The following is a 19,254-nucleotide window of genomic DNA, read 5'->3' as shown; positions in this document are numbered from 1 at the left end:
CTGATCGTGCTGAAAATAGTTCCATCTCAGGTAACGAGCTGTATCATCAGGTGACAAGAACAAAGGGCGAGGCGGGTCTTCAGGTTCATGAATTAACCAATAATAATAAGTGTTGGAACCGAAACTCACCTTTGTAAAATTGTTTTTAGGTGTCGATAATTATGAACTGTCGATAATTGTACCCGCCGCTCTAGTTAAGTTTAGCTAGCTACGTCTGGGTTAGCGATCTTAGCTGGTATCTTCTGTGATAGTGATATTAGGGGTTTTTTGTGCCTTTTTTGTTGTTGTTTATGTGACTTAGCCAGCTTTGGTTTTTTTTCGTATCCTTTAGATATTTCTTTCATATTGTTATATCCTAAATCAAGAAGAATTAGCCAGCTAGTTTAGCTAGCTACAGTATGTTAGCAGTCCTAGCCAGTATTTTATGATCTATTGGCTTATTATATATTCAGACATTATACACAGCCAAACTGCGCTTTTTTAATATCAGGCCTTTATTATTATTATTATTATTATTATTATTATTTTCCATCATTCCACAGACAGTCGTTTCCATGTGGAGGAAACATAACAGGAGATTCAGGAGTTATCGGTAGCCAGGGTTATCCAGGAGTGTATCCTCCAAACACCAAGTGTGTGTGGAGAATCACAGTAAGTATCTACTCTATATTTCATAATGTCTACTCTGATTTTGCCACGAGGCGTATGTTCATTATTTATGAGCGGAACAGTCTGTTAAATGATGCAATGGCATTGCAGTGTGTCCCTGCAAGACCTCTGTGTGTGTGTGTGTGTGTGTTTTCTGGCCTGGATTTGGCGTTGTACAGAATTTGGCTCTTGGCCAGTGTCAAGGCCCTGGGGTCTGCTTCAGACGCTGCTGTGCATTTCTGAACATATAGACACGTTTTCTTCATCCAGCAGTGTGAAGGAAGCTTTAGTTTTATAGCTAGATGCTCACCTGTTTATTACAGTTTACACTTGAGTACGCTGATCGTCTATGTTTCTGTGGCAACTTGCTGAACTTGTTTTATAATACAGCCCCGATTCCAAAAAAGTTGGGACAAAGTACAAATTGTAAATAAAAATGGAATGCAATAATTTACAAATCTCAAAAACTGATATTGTATTCACAATAGAACATAGACAACATATCAAATGTCGAAAGTGAGACATTTTGAAATTTCATGCCAAATATTGGCTCATTTGAAATTTCATGACAGCAACACATCTCAAAAAAGTTGGGACGGGGCAATAAGAGGCTGGAAAAGTTAAAGGTACAAAAAAGGAACAGCTGGAGGACCAAATTGCAACTCATTAGGTCAATTGGCAATAGGTCATTAACATGACCGGGTATAAAAAGAGCATCTTGGAGTGGCAGCGGCTCTCAGAAGTAAAGATGGGAAGAGGATCACCAATCCCCCTAATTCTGCGCCGACAAATAGTGGAGCAATATCAGAAAGGAGTTCGACAGTGTAAAATTGCAAAGAGTTTGAACATATCATCATCTACAGTGCATAATATCATCAAAAGATTCAGAGAATCTGGAAGAATCTCTGTGCGTAAGGGTCAAGGCCGGAAAACCATACTGGGTGCCCGTGATCTTCGGGCCCTTAGACGGCACTGCATCACATACAGGCATGCTTCTGTATTGGAAATCACAAAATGGGCTCAGGAATATTTCCAGAGAACATTATCTGTGAACACAATTCACCGTGCCATCCGCCGTTGCCAGCTAAAACTCTATAGTTCAGAGAAGAAGCCGTATCTAAACATGATCCAGAAGCGCAGACGTCTTCTCTGGGCCAAGGCTCATTTAAAATGGACTATGGCAAAGTGGAAAACTGTTCTGTGGTCAGACGAATCAAAATTTGAAGTTCTTTATGGAAATCAGGGACGCCGCGTCATTCGGACTAAAGAGGAGAAGGATGACCCAAGTTGTTATCAGCGCTCAGTTCAGAAGCCTGCATCTCTGATGGTATGGGGTTGCATTAGTGTGTGTGGCATGGGCAGCTTACACATCTGGAAAGATACCATCAATGCTGAAAGGTATATCCAGGTTCTAGAGCAACATATGCTCCCATCCAGACGACGTCTCTTTCAGGGAAGACCTTGCATTTTCCAACATGACAATGCCAAACCACATACTGCATCAATTACAGCATCATGGCTGCATAGAAGAAGGGTCCGGGTACTGAACTGGCCAGCCTGCAGTCCAGATCTTTCACCCATAGAAAACATTTGGCGCGTCATAAAATGGAAGATACGACAAAAAAGACCTAAGACAGTTGAGCAACTAGAATCCTACATTAGACAAGAATGGGTTAACATTCCTATCCCTAAACTTGAGCAACTTGTCTCCTCAGTCCCCAGACGTTTACAGACTGTTGTAAAGAGAAAAGGGGATGTCTCACAGTGGGAAACATGGCCTTGTCCCAACTTTTTTGAGATGTGTTGTTGTCATGAAATTTAAAATCACCTAATTTTTCTCTTTAAATGATACATTTTCTCAGTTTAAACATTTGATATGTCATCTATGTTCTGTTCTGAATAAAATATGGAATTTTGAAACTTCCACATCATTGCATTCCGTTTTTATTTACAATTTGTTTTTTGTCCCAACTTTTTTGGAATCGGGGTTGTATCATTTTGTCATTTTTTAAAAGAACAACTTGAGATGGAAACATGGAAATGGTCACTTATTGTTTACAGTAAAAAAAAAAAAAACAACCCACACAGATACTAGAACTGACAAGAACCATTAAAGCTAGACGGCCTTTCGATTTCATAAAATCGGTGAAATTGAGTTCCGTCTGAAATGTGGTCATTGTGATATCTGTTTATTTCTGTAATATCTCAAAATATCAGGCCATTCTGTTCTGTGGCTGGGAAGTTATTTAATTTGAGGGGATTAAAGCAAATAATGTGCATGAAATCGCTCGCTTCTTTGCGCAGTCAAGCAGACAGAGGAAGTACGTGTGTGTGTGTGTGAGCGCATGCGCAGGTTTACCTTTGACTGTGCCATTCTGTCACTAAACGAACAGCTGATCACACCGAGGTGCTCGCTGACCGCCGATATTTATTAGTTTGATATCTCCTGTGTTTTCTTTCCTTTGCATAGAACATAACATCTTTTCTTCTCGCTTTCTTTCCGTTACTGTAGTACTCGAGTCCAGGACTCGTGCCCTAATTTTAAGGACTCGTGACTTGACTTGGACTTGAACACCGATGGCTCGGACTCGTGCATTAATTGCATTCGGACTCGTAAATTGGAGACTTGGATTTTTTCTTTATTTTTTTGTAACGTGCCATAATAATTTGGGATAAGATATTTATAGCTCCTTTAATTTTTGTACTAATTTCGTGTAAGAATGTCACACCTGTGCACCTTGGCACGTGCATCAGATAGACTCTCGGGCGCGCTCCGGACAGTGCGAACGCCAAGCTGACTCTCGTGTGCACACGCCGTAAACGACTCGCACCTGGACAGGATTAAGGCGCAATCAGTGCACTGATATAAAAACTGTGAAAACACACTTACTTTGCGAAGTATTGAGTTGCATTGCTGGTACATTACCGAGCCTTATTTCCTTGTTTGGTTTCCTGATCCCTGTTTCTCGTCTTTGTTTCTGCCTAGTCTACGATAGCCTGTTTGTGCCTCGCTTGACCTGTTGCCTGTTTCACCGTTTTACGATTTTGCCTGCCGTTCTGGATTATTTACCGTCTTCACTTGTATTAATAAACGCACCTTCTGAGCTTCCGTCCGTCTCTGACAGAATACTTCACACTCCCTGATAAAGAGAAGCACATTCACATGTTCAGGAACAAACTCATGTTAATGGCGCTGAAACAGACACCGTCACATGGTGCGGTTGGAGTCTTGATCTAGGCTCAATAGTGGACTCGACTCAAAATTTTCTTTAATGACTCAGACTTGAACACTGGGGACTTGAGACTGAACTTGGACTCGAGGTTTAGTGACTTGACTACAACACTGCTGTAGTCGGTCTTTCATGTTTCATTCGCACACTCACGTCCTCCATTTTTCTCTCCTGTTTGAAATTTGTGTCCCACAATGCCTTGCGGGCGGCACAGTGGTGTAGTGGTTAGCGCTGTCGCCTCACAGCAAGAAGGTCCTGGGTTCGAGCCCCGGGGCCGGCGAGGGCCTTTCTGTGTGGAGTTTGCATGTTCTCCCCATGTCCGCGTGGGTTTCCTCCGGGTGCTCCGGTTTCCCCCACAGTCCAAAGACATGCAGGTTAGGTTAACTGGTGACTCTAAATTGACCGTAGGTGTGAATGTGAGTGTGAATGGTTGTCTGTGTCTATGTGTCAGCCCTGTGATGACCTGGCGACTTGTCCAGGGTGTACCCCGCCTTTCGCCCGTAGTCAGCTGGGATAGGCTCCAGCTTGCCTGCGACCCTGTAGAACAGGATAAAGCGGCTAGAGATAATGAGATGAGATGAGACAATGCCTTGCGCGAATGGGGAAAGCCCACCACGTGATGTGATGCATGACGTAGTATCTTGTATTGGGTCATGCTGAAGCAGGAAAAAATAGTGGAGAATTTAGGGCCACGTGGCTTTAAATGAATTAATTGTTCTGTTCAAAAAAGCAGAATAAAACTGGAAGTCTGTGATTCGAATTCAGTAGCTTTCGGTCCACGAAAGAAAAATAATTGGGTGTCGGGAAAATTCTTTTTATGACCTACACTTGAAAAATCTGAAAAGCAGTCGACCTTTAAAGACAGAGACAGCAACAAAAGAAGGCTTTCCTTGCAGAAGAACCTATTTTTCTAAGATGATATTGCTAACATATTGCAAAACAAATATTTATATCAAATGAGATGCTTTATTTTATTAGACATAAAATAAATATGTCCATGAATACAAAATAATGAGCATAAATATTATAAAGACTAATTTTTTTTTCTTTTTATTGATGAAGTGGTGTGAAGTGGTGTGTGGATGGCTCACTGTTAGCACCCAGAAGTTGGTTATTTTCCAGTTACAGCATGCTTAAACATGTTTGATTCCTCTTACACCACAGCAATTTCCATAACTATGCTGTGGAAAGTCCGTGAAACTTACATTGCAGTAAATCCCTCACAATCATACACTAACCAGCTTCTTGCTGACTGGCACGAGAGATTCCTTCGATAAACTTTAGATTAGCGTCTTCTCATAGAAACATCCATCCATCCATTATCTGTAGCTGCTTTATCCTGTTCTACAGGGTCGCAGGCAAGCTGGAGCCTATCCCAGCTGTCTACGGGAGAAAGGCGGGGTACACCCTGGACAAGTCGCCAGGTCATCACAGGGCCGACAAATAGTCACAGACAACCATTCACACTCACATTCACACCTACGCTCAATTTAGAGTCACTAGTTAACCTAACCTGCATGTCTTTGGACTGTGGGGGAAACCGGAGCACCCGGAGGAAACCCACGCGGACACGGGGAGAACATGCAAACTCCACACAGAAAGGCCCTCGCCGGCCACGGGGCTCGAACCCGGACCTTCTTGCTGTGAGGCTACAGTGCTAACCACTACACTTATAGGATGTGTTCTTATATTATATGAATGCATCCACAAAAAAAAAAAAAAACACAAGTTAATGGAAAGAATTTTAATTTCGAAACGGTTCACCATTTTGACAATGCACGTCTAGTCAGCAGGAAAACACTGGGAGTGACATAATCGGAGTGAAATATCAGTGATCATTATCCATACAGGACACTTTTTCGATGGAATAAAAACACGTGTTCTATTCCCTTCTAGTGGGTTTCATTCATTTGGTTTGATAGCATGCAATATTGTTAGCATATCGCTTATCCTATGTGTATTATGTCAACGTCACTCTACTGAATGGAGAATGAGCGTGGAATATGGTTTACTATATTGCACGGTTGTCAAGACAACATGGCGTCACACGTCGGCGACGTAAAACTTCCGTGCTAGCAAGCGACTGACAATTTGTAAATATACAAACATGGACTCCAGGTTTGCTTCATTAAATACAGACGATTTTGAGAGAATTTTGAAAGAGAACGACGCGTCGAACACCCAAAAGGAACGTGTATGAATAATAATAATAATAATAATGGATTTTTTTCATGGTATATAGTCCATTCAGCTACTCGTCTTCGACTTGTTCAGTATCATGCTAGCTGAATGGAATATATCTGATAGACCACTCAACGCCAACCAATATTATTTAAATATCTCACTCAGATCCGTGATGTACTTCGCATAAAAAATGAGAGTTTTTCAACACGTGAAGATAAACTTCATATCTTCAAACCAACGTGTGATTTTCTTTTTATAATATCGACACATTCACAAACAAAAAGTCCCCGAATTTATTAAAACAATTCATCTATTTAATAACAAGTGACATAGATGCCTATTTATGTCATGGTTTTGGTTCTCCATGTCCCGGATAGATCTCGTATTAAAAATACAAGCGACGTATTTCCCAATAAAACACTCATGTCAATATAATATTTAACAAGTATTCACAGAAGGCGACGTGAATATCGGTGAATAATAACAGAGATGAAGCCGAGGTTATTATTCCCAGATATTCATGGAGTCTGAGGCGGATAATTGTTTTAGTATAAATACACAGGTGATTATTTAAAAAAAATCATATTCAAAAAAATTTATTTTCAACTGCAAAAGTAGCATACAAATGTAATAACGGTGCGGCGCAGACTTGTGTCACTTATCTACGCTGAGTCACATAAAATACAGTGGTGCTTGAAAGTTTGTGAACCCTTTAGAATTTTCGATATTTCTGCATAAATATGACCTAAAACATCATCAGATTTTCACACAAGTCCTAAAAGTAGATAAAGAGAACCCAGTTAAACAAATGAGACAAAAATATTATACTTGGTCATTTATTTATTGAGGAAAATGATCCAATATTACATATCTGTGAGTGGCAAAAGTATGAGAACCTTTGCTTTCAGTATCTGGTGTGACCCCCTTGTGCAGCAATAACTGCAGCTAAACATTTCCGGTAACTGTTGATCAGTCCTGCACACCGGCTTGGAGGAATTTTAGCCCATTCCTCCGTACAGAACAGCTTCAACTCTGGGATGTTGGTGGGTTTCCTCACATGAACTGCTTGCTTCAGGTCCTTCCACAACATTTCGATTGGATTAAGGTCAGGACTTTGACTTGGCCATTCCAAAACATTAACTTTATTCTTCTTTAACCATTCTTTGGTAGAACAACTTGTGTGCTTAGGGTCGTTGTCTTGCTGCATGACCCACCTTCTCTTGAGATTCAGTTCATGGACAGATGTCCTGACATTTTCCTTTAGAATTCGCTGGTATAATTCACAATTCATTGTTCCATCAATGATGGCAAGCCGTCCTGGCCCAGATGCAGCAAAACAGGCCCAAACCATGATACTACCACCACCATGTTTCACAGATGGGATAAGGTTCTTATGCTGGAATGCAGTGTTTTCCTTTCTCCAAACATAACGCTTCTCATTTAAACCAAAAAGTTCTATTTTGGTCTCATCCGTCCACAAAACATTTTTCCAATAGCCTTCTGGCTTGTCCACGTGATCTTTAGCAAACTGCAGATGAGCAGCAATGTTCTTTTTGGAGAGCAGTGGCTTTCTCCTTGCAACCCTGCCATGCACACCATTATTGTTCAGTGTTCTCCTGATGGTGGACTCATGAACATTAACATTAGCCAATGTGAGAGAGGCCTTCAGTTGCTTAGAAGTTACCCTGGGGTCCTTTGTGACATTGCCGACTATTACACACCTTGCTCTTGGAGTGATCTTTGTTGGTCGACCACCCCTGGGGAGGGTAACAATGGTCTTGAATTTCCTCCATTTGTACACAATCTGTCTGACTGTGGATTGGTGGAGTCCAAACTCTTTAGAGATGGTTTTGTAACCTTTTCCAGCCTGATGAGCATCAACAACGCTTTTTCTGAGGTCCTCAGAAATCTCCTTTGTTCGTGCCATGATACACTTCCACAAACATGTGTTGTAAAGATCAGACTTTGATAGATCGCTGTTCTTTAAATAAAACAGGGTGCCCACTCACACCTGATTGTCATCCCATTGATTGAAAACACCTGACTCTAATTTCACCTTCAAATTAACTGCTAATCCTAGAGGTTCACATACTTTTGCCACTCACAGATATGTAATATTGGATCATTTTCCTCAATAAATAAATGACCAAGTATAATATTTGTGTCTCATTTGTTTAACTGGGTTCTCTTTATCTACTTTTAGGACTTGTGTGAAAATCTGATGATGTTTTAGGTCATATTTATGCAGAAATATAGAAAATTCTAACGGGTTCACAAACTTTCAAGCACAACTGTACTTTGTTTTGAAACTGATAAAATAAATCCCAATCCCACCTTACCTTTGAATAGTTTTAGACCAAACTTTGTAGCATCTTTAGTATTTTTATGAACAGCATTTTCTTTCATCATTTGTAATTCTTCCTCACTTATGATGACGAAGTGATTGATTGGCCACCATTTTGCTGAATCGCTCGAGGTGATTATTGAGAAATAGTCTGAATTTCTCAACCAATCAGTGCATGCAATTTTCTGTAATCACCTCCATATTTATAATATAAAAGAATATTTCTCTCTCTGGTTAACTGTTCTCGTGTAGTTCTCTGTATAAAGCCTCATACAGTATACAATTATATAACAGTACCTGTCAAAAGTTTGGACACTGTCAAATTCAGTGGTTTCTCTTTATTATTATTATTATTATTATTATTATTATTATCTCATCTCATCTCATCTCATCTCATTATCTCTAGCCGCTTTATCCTGTTCTACAGGGTCGCAGGCAAGCTGGAGCCTATCCCAGCTGACTACGGGCGAAAGGCGGGGTACACCCTGGACAAGTCGCCAGGTCATCACAGGGCTGACACATAGACACAGACAACCATTCACACTCACATTCACACCTACGCTCAATTTAGAGTCACCAGTTAACCTAACCTGCATGTCTTTGGACTGTGGGGGAAACCGGAGCACCCGGAGGAAACCCACGCGGACACGGGGAGAACATGCAAACTCCACACAGAAAGGCCCTCGCCGGCCACGGGGCTCGAACCCGGACCTTCTTGCTGTGAGGCGACAGTGCTAACCACTACACCACCGTGCCGCCCCTATTATTATTATTATTATTATTATTATTAATAATTAAAAGACACTTCATGGTCTTAAAGTAATGATGGATGTCGTTTCTCTTTACTTAGTTGAGTGGTTCTTGACATAATACTGTATGGATTACTCCAGTTGTGGTGTTGAATAGGGCTATTTACTGTATTTTTATTATTTACTATTTACTGTTTGATCTCAAACACATTAAAAAGGCAAGAAACTCATCCACTAATTAACTTTTGATGAGGCACCTGTTAATTGAAAAGCATTCCAGGTGACTACCTCATGAAGCTGGTTAAAATAAGTCCAATAGTGTGTAAAGAGTCATCAAGGGAAACACTGGCTACTTTGAATAATCTAAAATATCAAACATTTTGGGGGTTTTTTTCAACAATTTTTTGTTCACCACATAATTCCATATATATTCCACATCTTATCTCATAGTTTTGATGTCTATAATGTAGAAAATACAAAGTACAGAAAAGAAAACCCTATGAATGAGTAGAATGGGGTGTACAAACTTTTGACTGGTACTGTAACTATAGTAGATGGAATGAGGGAAAAGGTTTTCATCACATGGTTTGACTTGATGTGTCTCTTGCAGGTCCCACAAGGCAAAGTGGTGGTCCTGAATTTCCGCTTCCTCGATCTGGAGAGTGACAACCTGTGCCGCTACGACCATGTGGACGTTTATAGCGGGCATGTGAACGGGCAGCGCCTGGGCCGCTTCTGTGGGACCTTTAGGCCCGGAGCCCTCGTCTCCACGGGGAACAAGATGCTCATTCAGATGGTGTCAGATGCCAATACCGCTGGCAGTGGCTTCCTGGCAGTGTTCTCCGCTGCTAACCCTCACGAACGAGGTGAGACACAGACAAGAGAGTAAGAAGATCTATTTAAGAGGATGTAGGCTATTAGTATGTCTCTATGGGACATTCACACCAATGTGCTAATCATAATTATTCAGTATTATATTCAGTTGGATCAACTGCAAAAGTATTGGGACGCCATGAAAATAACTCATGCAGTGAGAGATAGTCTGATTTTATAAAACACATGGGAGGGGCTGCTGTATAGTGTCAAGTCTTCCAGATGCCTGAAAATGTCTCCAGCATCCTGATTGATAAGATCCTTATGGTGTTAATTGGTGTTTTAGCTGCTATGATTATTAAAAATATATCCATTACCTGACGTGTGCAAGTATGCAGTCTTGTATTCTGTGAGATAAAAGTTTTCTCATGTAATCGTAAAATATTTTAAAAGATTTTTTTTCTCCTCTGCAAGATGACAAAAAAAATCATCTTTGCACAATATTTAAGAATTTGTTGGGTGCCAATATTTTTTACATGCACTTACATTTTTCACATGCTTTAGAGAGAAAATGATAGTCATGAGAACAATGAATTATTAAAGGAAAGTTGAGCAGTTTTAAATTAATTAGCATGTTAAATAATGTTTAATTTGCACATTTAGCAAAATATAATTTCTTGAAGGGTGCCAATACATTTGTAGCCAAGTGTACCTGTTCATCCATAAATGTCAAAAATCCATGTTCAAAAATAATTTTATTCAAATAATTTTAATAAATCAATCAAATCAACCAATCAACCATCAATCAACCCATCAATCAAATCAACCAACCAACCCAATCAACTCATCAATCAAGCAACCAACCAACCAACCAACCAACCAATCAACCCATCAATCAAACAACCAACCAACCAACCAACCAACCAACCCATCAATCAAACCAACCAACCAACCAACCAACCAACCAACCAACCAACCAACTCATCAATCAACCAACCAACCCATCAATCAACCAACCCATCAATCAACCCATCAACTATCAATCAATCAATGAATCAATCAATCAATCAATCCAGCAATCAATCCAGCAATCAACCAACCAACCCATCAATCAACTCATCAATCAAATCAACCAACCAATCAACCCATTAGTCACTCAGTCAAATCAACCAACCCAGCAATCAACCAACCAACCAACCAACCAACCAACCAACCAACCAACCAACCAACCCATCAATCAACTCATCAATCAAATCAACCAACCAATCAACCCATTAATCACTCAATCAAATCAACCAACCAACCAACCAACCAACCAACCAACCCATCAATCAAATCAACCCACCAATCAGCCCATTAGTCAATCAAACCAACCAATCAACCTATCAATCAATCCGTCACTCAAACCAACCAATCAAACCAACCAATCAACCCATCAACCAATCAACCCATCAATCAAATCAACCAAGTACCAATCAATCAATCAATCAATCAATCAATCAATCAATCAATCAATCAATCAATCAATCAACCCAATCAATCAACCCATCAATCAAATCAACCAACCAACCAACCAACCAACCAACCAACCCATCAATCAATCAACCAACCAACCAATCATACCATCAACCCATCAACCAATCAACCAACCAACCAACCAACCAACCAACCAACCAACCAACCCATCAATCAATCAATCAATCAATCAATCAATCAATCAATCAATCAATCAATTGATTTATTTGTTAATTAGTTTGTTGATTTGTTAATTGGTTAATTAGTTAATTAATTTTTATCCACATTGAAAAACCAATAACATTCCCAGTGCATTAAACCTCGAAAAGTTCAATTTGAGGATTTTTTTCTCTCCTTGAAAGGCCTAGTTGGTGAAAGTTAGATTTTCCCGGCTGGATAAACGTGACAGGAGAGCTCTCTGGGGTCTGATCTGTGTGTGTTGGACTTCGCAGCATGATATGGAATTTCTCACTGAGATCCCCCACCCCCCACCCTGTGTTTCCGAGGCAGCTCAGACCCCCAGAGGTTTTCTCCGACTCATTAATAGTGACAGGACGTCTGCTCACTCTGTGTAAGACTGCTGGAATTTTAATGATCAGGTTTTAATCCTGTGTTTGTTTTCCCAGCTGACAGCTGGAGTTATTTTCAGTTGCTGTCGATGGGGTTTATGGGGGAAAAACAAGTTTCACCAAAATACCACATTACAGAGTTTATTGTGTGTGAAAGCTGACAGAACTAAATGTCCAATTCACTGTTTTGAATAAAATGGATTTGCAAATCATTAAATGTGACCCTCATAAGATACTGAACATATGCATGAAAATCAGCAAAAATATTTTGAGCTCAAACATACAGAGACCTTTTATAGATTTATTGAGTTATTTTTCCATGTGCGATAATTAATTTTACTTTTTCTTCTCGCAACAATTATGCTTAGTTGCCTTTTTGTTGCATTTATATTGTTGCAAACTTTGTAGCATCTTTAGTGCTTTTATGAACAGCGTTATCTTTCATCATTTGTAATTCTTCCTCACTTACGGTGACGAAGCGATTGATCGGCCGCCATTTTGCCGAGTCGCTCGAGGTGATTATCGAGAAATAGTCTGAATATTTCAACCAGTCAGTGCGTGTGATTTTCTACAATCACCTTCATAGTTATACTCGTAATTGATAATGCCAGGTCAGATGTTTAGAGTCCACAAACAATTTGAGCAATTTAAAAAAAAATTTATTCATAAAATCTTTTAGCGATAAAGAGTGCTTCGCTTTTGGTACCTGAATTGAAGACTTTCGTCAGGAAGCTGCTTTATTTTAACTGGGTCTTTATTTATTTATTTAAAAAGTGCAAGGGGTGGCATGGTGGTGTAGTGGTTAGCGCTGTTGCCTCACAGCAAGAGGGTCCGGGTTCGAGCCCCGTGGCCGGCGAGGGCCTTTCTGTGCGGAGTTTGCATGTTCTCCCCGTGTCCGTGTGGGTTTCCTCCGGGTGCTCCGGTTTCCCCCACAGTCCAAAGACATGCAGGTTAGGTTAACTGGTGACTCTAAATTGAGCGTAGGTGTGAATGTGAGTGTGAATGGTTGTCTGTGTCTATGTGTCAGCCCTGTGATGACCTGGCGACTTGTCCAGGGTGTACCCCGCCTTTCGCCCGTAGTCAGCTGGGATAGGCTCCAGCTTGCCTGCGACCCTGTAGAACAGGATAAAGCGGCTACAGATAATGAGATGAGATGAAAAGCGCACATACCGAGTTTAAATTGGTTTACAGTCTTCTGGAGTTTTACTTTCTATGTGCTGTAACTTTACTTACATTTTCTACTTTTTTGATAGAAATTTATAGTATTTGTCATTTTCAGAGCTTCATGCTTGACAGAAACATCCTGATTGTAAAAAATATATAAAAATAAATAAATAATAATAATAAAAAATGAAGAAGGAAAAACAGACAAGCCTTCTTCTTCTCTCTCTCTCTCTCGTTCTCTCTCCACCCTCTCTTCCTCTCTCTCTCTGTATCCACTCTCTTCCTCTCTCTCTCTTGCTCTCTCTCCACCCTCTCTTCCTCTCTCTCTCCCTCTCTCTCTCTACCCTCTCTTCCTCTCTCTCTGTATCCACTCTCTCTCTCCTTCTCTCTCTCCACCCTCTCTTCCTCTTTCTATATATATCCTCTCTCTCTCTCTTTCCTCTCTCTCTCCACCCTCTCTTCCTCTCTCTTCCTTTCTCGCTTTGTATCTACCCTCTCTTCCTCTCTCTCTCTCCCCCTTGCTCTTTGTATCCACCCTCTCTTCCTCTCTCTCTCTCTGCCTCGCTCTGTGTATCCACCCTCTCTTCCTCTCTCTCTCCGCCTCGCTCTGTGTATCCACCCTCTCTTCCTCTCTCTCTCCGCCTCGCTCTGTGTATCCACCCTCTCTTCCTCTCTCTCTCGCCGCCTCGTTCTGTGTATCCACCCTCTCTTCCTCTCTCTCTCTCCCCCTTGCTCTTTGTATCCACCCTCTCTTCCTCTCTCTCTCTGCCTCGCTCTGTGCATCCACCCTCTCTTCCTCTCTCTCTCTCCGCCTCGCTCTGTGTATCCACCCTCTCTTCCTCTCTCTCTCTCCGCCTCGCTCTGTGTATCCACCCTCTCTTCCTCTCTCTCTCTCCCCCTTGCTCTTTGTATCCACCCTCTCTTCCTCTCTCTCTCTCTCCGCCTCGCTCTGTGTATCCACCCTCTCTTCCTCTCTCTCTCCGCCTCGCTCTGTGTATCCACCCTCTCTTCCTCTCTCTCTCGCCGCCTCGTTCTGTGTATCCACCGTCTCTTCCTCTCTGTCTCTCTCTCTCTCTCCCTCACTCTGTGTATCCACCCTCTCTTCCTCTCTCTCTCCCTCACTCTGTGAATCCTCTCTCTCTTTCTCTCTCTCCATGAATCCACCCTCTCTCTCCCTCTCTCTCTCTTCTTTCTTTCTGTATCCACCCTCTCTCTCTCTCTCTCATGCACCCATCCTTCAGTAGTAGTCAGGCGGTGCGTGTTCATGTGTATTAGAGGAGTAGCTTTGGAGGGAGGGCTGAAGGGAGGTGTGGCATTCTTCTGTTGGATACTTTTAAAATCTAGCTTACTCTTACTGCTTTCTCCAAAATTACCTATCCTGGCTTTAACTAAAAAAATGGCAGACAGTTTCCTGTTGGTTACCGTAAAACCCTGAAACATACCGAGGTCCAGACCTCACGGACGTCTTGTTCAAAATAAATTCCTTTGTCTTCAGGTTCTGCAAACATTATCACTCAGTTGTTGGTCTTGAAATACTTTTGAACTTTACAAATCACCCTGAATACATTTTTTCTTCCTTGTTATGATGTTGTACTGAATATTTGCACTGATGAATGATGAAAGCTCTTTTAACAATATAATATGGAAAAAAATATCATCCTGTGATAACTGATGGAATAAAAATGCTGTTGGTGTAGTTGTCACAGTTTTGGATGCTGCTGATGTTAAAATAAAAGAGCAGTCTTTCACTCTCTGGGACGGACTGTGGTCTTGTAAACTGACATCATGACCTATTTCTGGACACATGAGGATCTGTAAAATAAAGACTTTCTGAGACTGCTCTTGCATCGAGTGTGGTTGCAGGGTTTATACCCCTCTCATGTTTAATGATATCTCCTCCTCTTGGCAGCTCAGTGCGGAGGATCATTACGTGTATACTTTCATGTCCTGCGGTCACTCATTATAGCATGGAGTGCTTATTATAGTCTGCAAATCACAGGCTGAGAATTATAAACACCAGCCCTTTTAATTAGGAGCTCATGATCTCAGGCTTTGTCCTGCCGTGATGATTACAGTCACAGAATCTGATGTCATTTGGTTTTCAGGAGATCAGTATTGCGGAGGGCGATTGGTGAAGCCGACAGGAACCTTTAAGACTCCGAACTGGCCAGAAAAAGACTATCCAGCAGGAGTCACGTGCTCATGGCACATAGTCGCACCGAAAAACCAGGTGATGTTTGTATATACTTGTTAACGCCGATGTTTGAGCTGCTAAAAGTTGAATAAGTGTGAAATGTAAATTGGTAAAGGTGTACTGTATAACTTGAGTGGATCAGTGATATTAATAGTATGACGATGTTGCATTCATGATTAACTGAGAATTTGGCATTTTCTGATCGATGGCCCCATTTGGAAAAGCAATATATTTTAAAATATATATTATTTGAATATATGCAAATGTTTCAAACAGGCCCGTTTTTAACAAAACATATATTCTAACCTCAAACAATATATTGTATCATTATACTGTACATACGGGCCACTTTCTCCATGGAATAAAAACGTGTGTTCTATTCCCTTCTAGCGGGTTTCATTCATTTGGTTCGATAGCATGCAATACTGTTTGCATATCACTTATCCTACATGTATTACGTCACTCTACCCAGTGGAGAATGAGCGTTGAATATGGTTTACGATATTGCATGATTATCAAGACAATATGACGTCACACATTGGAGATGTAAAACTTCCATGCTGGCGAGTGAGCAACTGGGACAATTTGTAAACAAACATGGCCGCCAGGTTTGCTTTGTTAAATACGGAAGATTTTGAGAGAATTTTGAAAGAGAACGACGCGTTGAAAACACGAAAGGAATGTCTATGTATAATAATAATAATAATAATAATAATAATAATGGCGGTGGCACGGTGGTGTAGTGGTTAGCGCTGTCGCCTCACAGCAAGAAGGTCCGTGTTCGAGCCCCGTGGCCGGCGAGGGCCTTTCTGTGCGGAGTTTGCATGTTCTCCCCGTGTCCGCGTGGGTTTCCTCCGGGTGCTCCGGTTTCCCCCACAGTCCAAAGACATGCAGGTTAGGTTAACTGGTGACTCTAAATTGAGCGTAGGTGTGAATGTGAGTGTGAATGGTTGTCTGTGTCTATGTGTCAGCCCTGTGATGACCTGGCGACTTGTCCAGGGTGTACCCCGCCTTTCGCCCATAGTCAGCTGGGATAGGCTCCAGCTTGCCTGCGACCCTGTAGAACAGGATAAAGCAGCTAGAGATAATGAGATGAGATAATAATAATGGCTTTTTAGGATGCCATTGTTTATTTTTTTGTTTTTTATGACAGCAGGCGAGTGATGGAAATACTCTGTAGTGATAGTGAAAAGTCTATCCAGAGAGATGACTCAGCAGTATAAGACACATGCCCCTAAAGTCAGCTAATAAGAAACAAATATTTTTCATGGCTATGATACAAGTCTACACTCACCGACCACTTTATAGGAACTTGTTCTTGATTCTAAGATCCCTGTTCTTGGCTGCAGGAGTGGAACCCAGTGTGTTGTTCTGTTCTGCTGTTGCATGCTGAGATGCTTTTCTGCTCACCACGGTTGTAAAGAGTGATTATATGAGTTACTATATCCTTCCTGGCAAAAAAAGCTCGAACCGATCTGTCCATTTTCCTCTGACCTCTCTGATCAACAAGGCATTTGTTTTTTCCACCCACAAAACTGTCGCTCACTCACTCAACTCAATGTTTTTTGTTCGTCGCACCATTCTGTGTAAACTCTAGAGACTGTTGTGTGTGAAAACCCCAGGAGATCAAACCAACACCCATGCCACAGTGAAAAAAAGTCACACTTCACTTTGAGGTCACAATTTTTCCCTTTCTGATGTTTGAACATCGTGCACTGCAAAAAATGGCCTTTCAAAAATAAGAAAAGATTAAAACAAAGCATATTTGCTTGAATCAGGTGAAAAAAATCTGCCACTGGAACTAGTCAAATTTGACTTGGTAAGATTTCTTAAAGTAAGATGAAAAATCTAACCTGTTTTTAGATGAAATAATTCCAAAATAAGATTGGGGAACTTATTATGCGAGATCTGATTAACTCAAAATAATCAAAATAGTTCTTATAACAATATCGTACTTCTTACATTTAGCCATTCGAGTCATTTTTATTTATTTCATTTTAAGGGTATTTCACTTAAATTCATGACAAAGTCTTAGCAGTAAAAACTGAATTTAAGATAAATATACTAATATTAGGATTGTTAAATTCTACAACTAAGCATTGCTAGCTTAACCCTCATCCTACCATGCTATTTTACACCTTAATCTTACCATGTGGGGTCCGTTTGGACCCCAATATTTTTCTTTAAAATTAAAGCTTATAAAGACAAAATCACCAGATAAGTTTTGTTCAGAACATCTTGTATTAATAACAGCAATACACTAAAGGGCCCAAGGCATAAAGAACACACTTAACCTTCATCCTACCAGCCAATTTTACATACACAAACTACCAGGCGGGGTCCGTATGGACCCCAGGAGGGAATACCTTGAAATCAATGCAGTAAGAACCAATTCAATGCAGCAAACAGACATAACTTTATTGAAGAACAAAATCCACTACGGCTGAATATCAATGATGTATTATAAATGCAATAACATTGCAATGATATTGCAATAACTAGCATACATGTAGCAAATTATAGTGCCACAAAAAAAATTGGCATTATATACATGATTTTTGCAGCTCATGCAGCTGTAAAACATTCTGGATTACAACTTAGGTCTTTTCTTACAGAATTTAAAACAAAAAAGTAATTGCAAAATAATTTAGGGCTTTTGTTTTGCAGCCTGTGCTTATTGCAGCAGTGGGGTCCACACGGACCCCAAGAAGGAATGCCTTGGTAGTTTCATTATGGAACATAAAAGAAATAAAAGAAGTTAACTTTCAGTGTGCTATTCAATTATAAAATGAAAGACAGATAAACTTTACTCTGGGGTCCGGTTGGACCCCAGTAACAAATTAATTATACCTTCACAATGCAAAAAGCTGATCTTCCGGTGCTTTAGTGTTTTAATTAAGACATAAATTCCGACAAATTCAGGGCGGCACGGTGGTGTAGTGGTTAGCGCTGTCGCCTCACAGCAAGAAGGTCCTGGGTTCGAGCCCCGTGGCCGGCGAGGGCCTTTCTGTGTGGAGTTTGCATGTTCTCCCCGTGTCCGCGTGGGTTTCCTCCGGGTGCTCCGGTTTCCCCCACAGTCCAAAGACATGCAGGTTAGGTTAACTGGTGACTCTAAATTGACCGTAGGTGTGAATGTGAGTGTGAATGGTTGTCTGTGTCTATGTGTCAGCCCTGTGATGACCTGGCGACTTGTCCAGGGTGTACCCCGCCTTTCGCCCGTAGTCAGCTGGGATAGGCTCCAGCTTGCCTGCGACCCTGTAGAAGGATAAAGCGGCTAGAGATAATGAGATGAGATAAATTCCGACAAATTCATAAAACGGTGAGGCAGTATGTCACATATTTTTAAAATGGCAAACAAACATATAGGTGCGGGGTCCAGATGGACCCCACTTGGTAGGATGAAGGTTAAAAGATTCTCCTTTTGTGACCTGTAATTAGTAAAATACTCTAGATATGAGACCAGAGACTATCTTGAATCAAGTTGACGACACGTAGCATTGCAACAAGTTTATTTTTTTTCCCATTTCAACATTCAAACATTAAAACATCTCTTAAGATTCCACTTCCCCAGGACCTCAGGCACCAAAAAAAATATATATATAACCCCGATTCCAAAAAAGTTGGGACAAAGTACAAATTGTAAATAAAAATGGAATGCAATAATTTACAAATCTCAAAAAACGATATTGTATTCACAATAGAACATAGACAACATATCAAATGTCGAAAGTGAGACATTTTGAAATTTCATGCCAAATATTGGCTCATTTGAAATTTCATGACAGCAACACATCTCAAAAAAGTTGGGACAGGGGCAATAAGAGACTGGAAAAGTTAAAGGTAC

The 19,254-nt window shown here is 40.7% G+C and overlaps 1 protein-coding gene across 1 annotated transcript in view; it reads left to right on the top strand.

The window, feature by feature from the left end:
• Positions 1-19,254, top strand: part of pcolce2b (procollagen C-endopeptidase enhancer 2b) — a 58,234-nt gene that overhangs the window by 19,628 nt on the left and 19,352 nt on the right. The window contains exons 3-5 of the mRNA XM_060920857.1: positions 543-651; positions 9,766-10,021; positions 15,322-15,446. Coding sequence (XP_060776840.1) covers positions 543-651; positions 9,766-10,021; positions 15,322-15,446 — 490 coding nt within the window. The remainder of the gene's footprint in view (positions 1-542; positions 652-9,765; positions 10,022-15,321; positions 15,447-19,254) is intronic.

Source organism: Neoarius graeffei, chromosome 5, assembly GCF_027579695.1.
Source record: "Neoarius graeffei isolate fNeoGra1 chromosome 5, fNeoGra1.pri, whole genome shotgun sequence".
Lineage (NCBI taxonomy): Eukaryota > Metazoa > Chordata > Actinopteri > Siluriformes > Ariidae > Neoarius > Neoarius graeffei.
The sequence above is the reverse complement of the archived record's forward strand: the minus strand, read 5'-3'. Positions and strand labels throughout refer to the sequence as shown.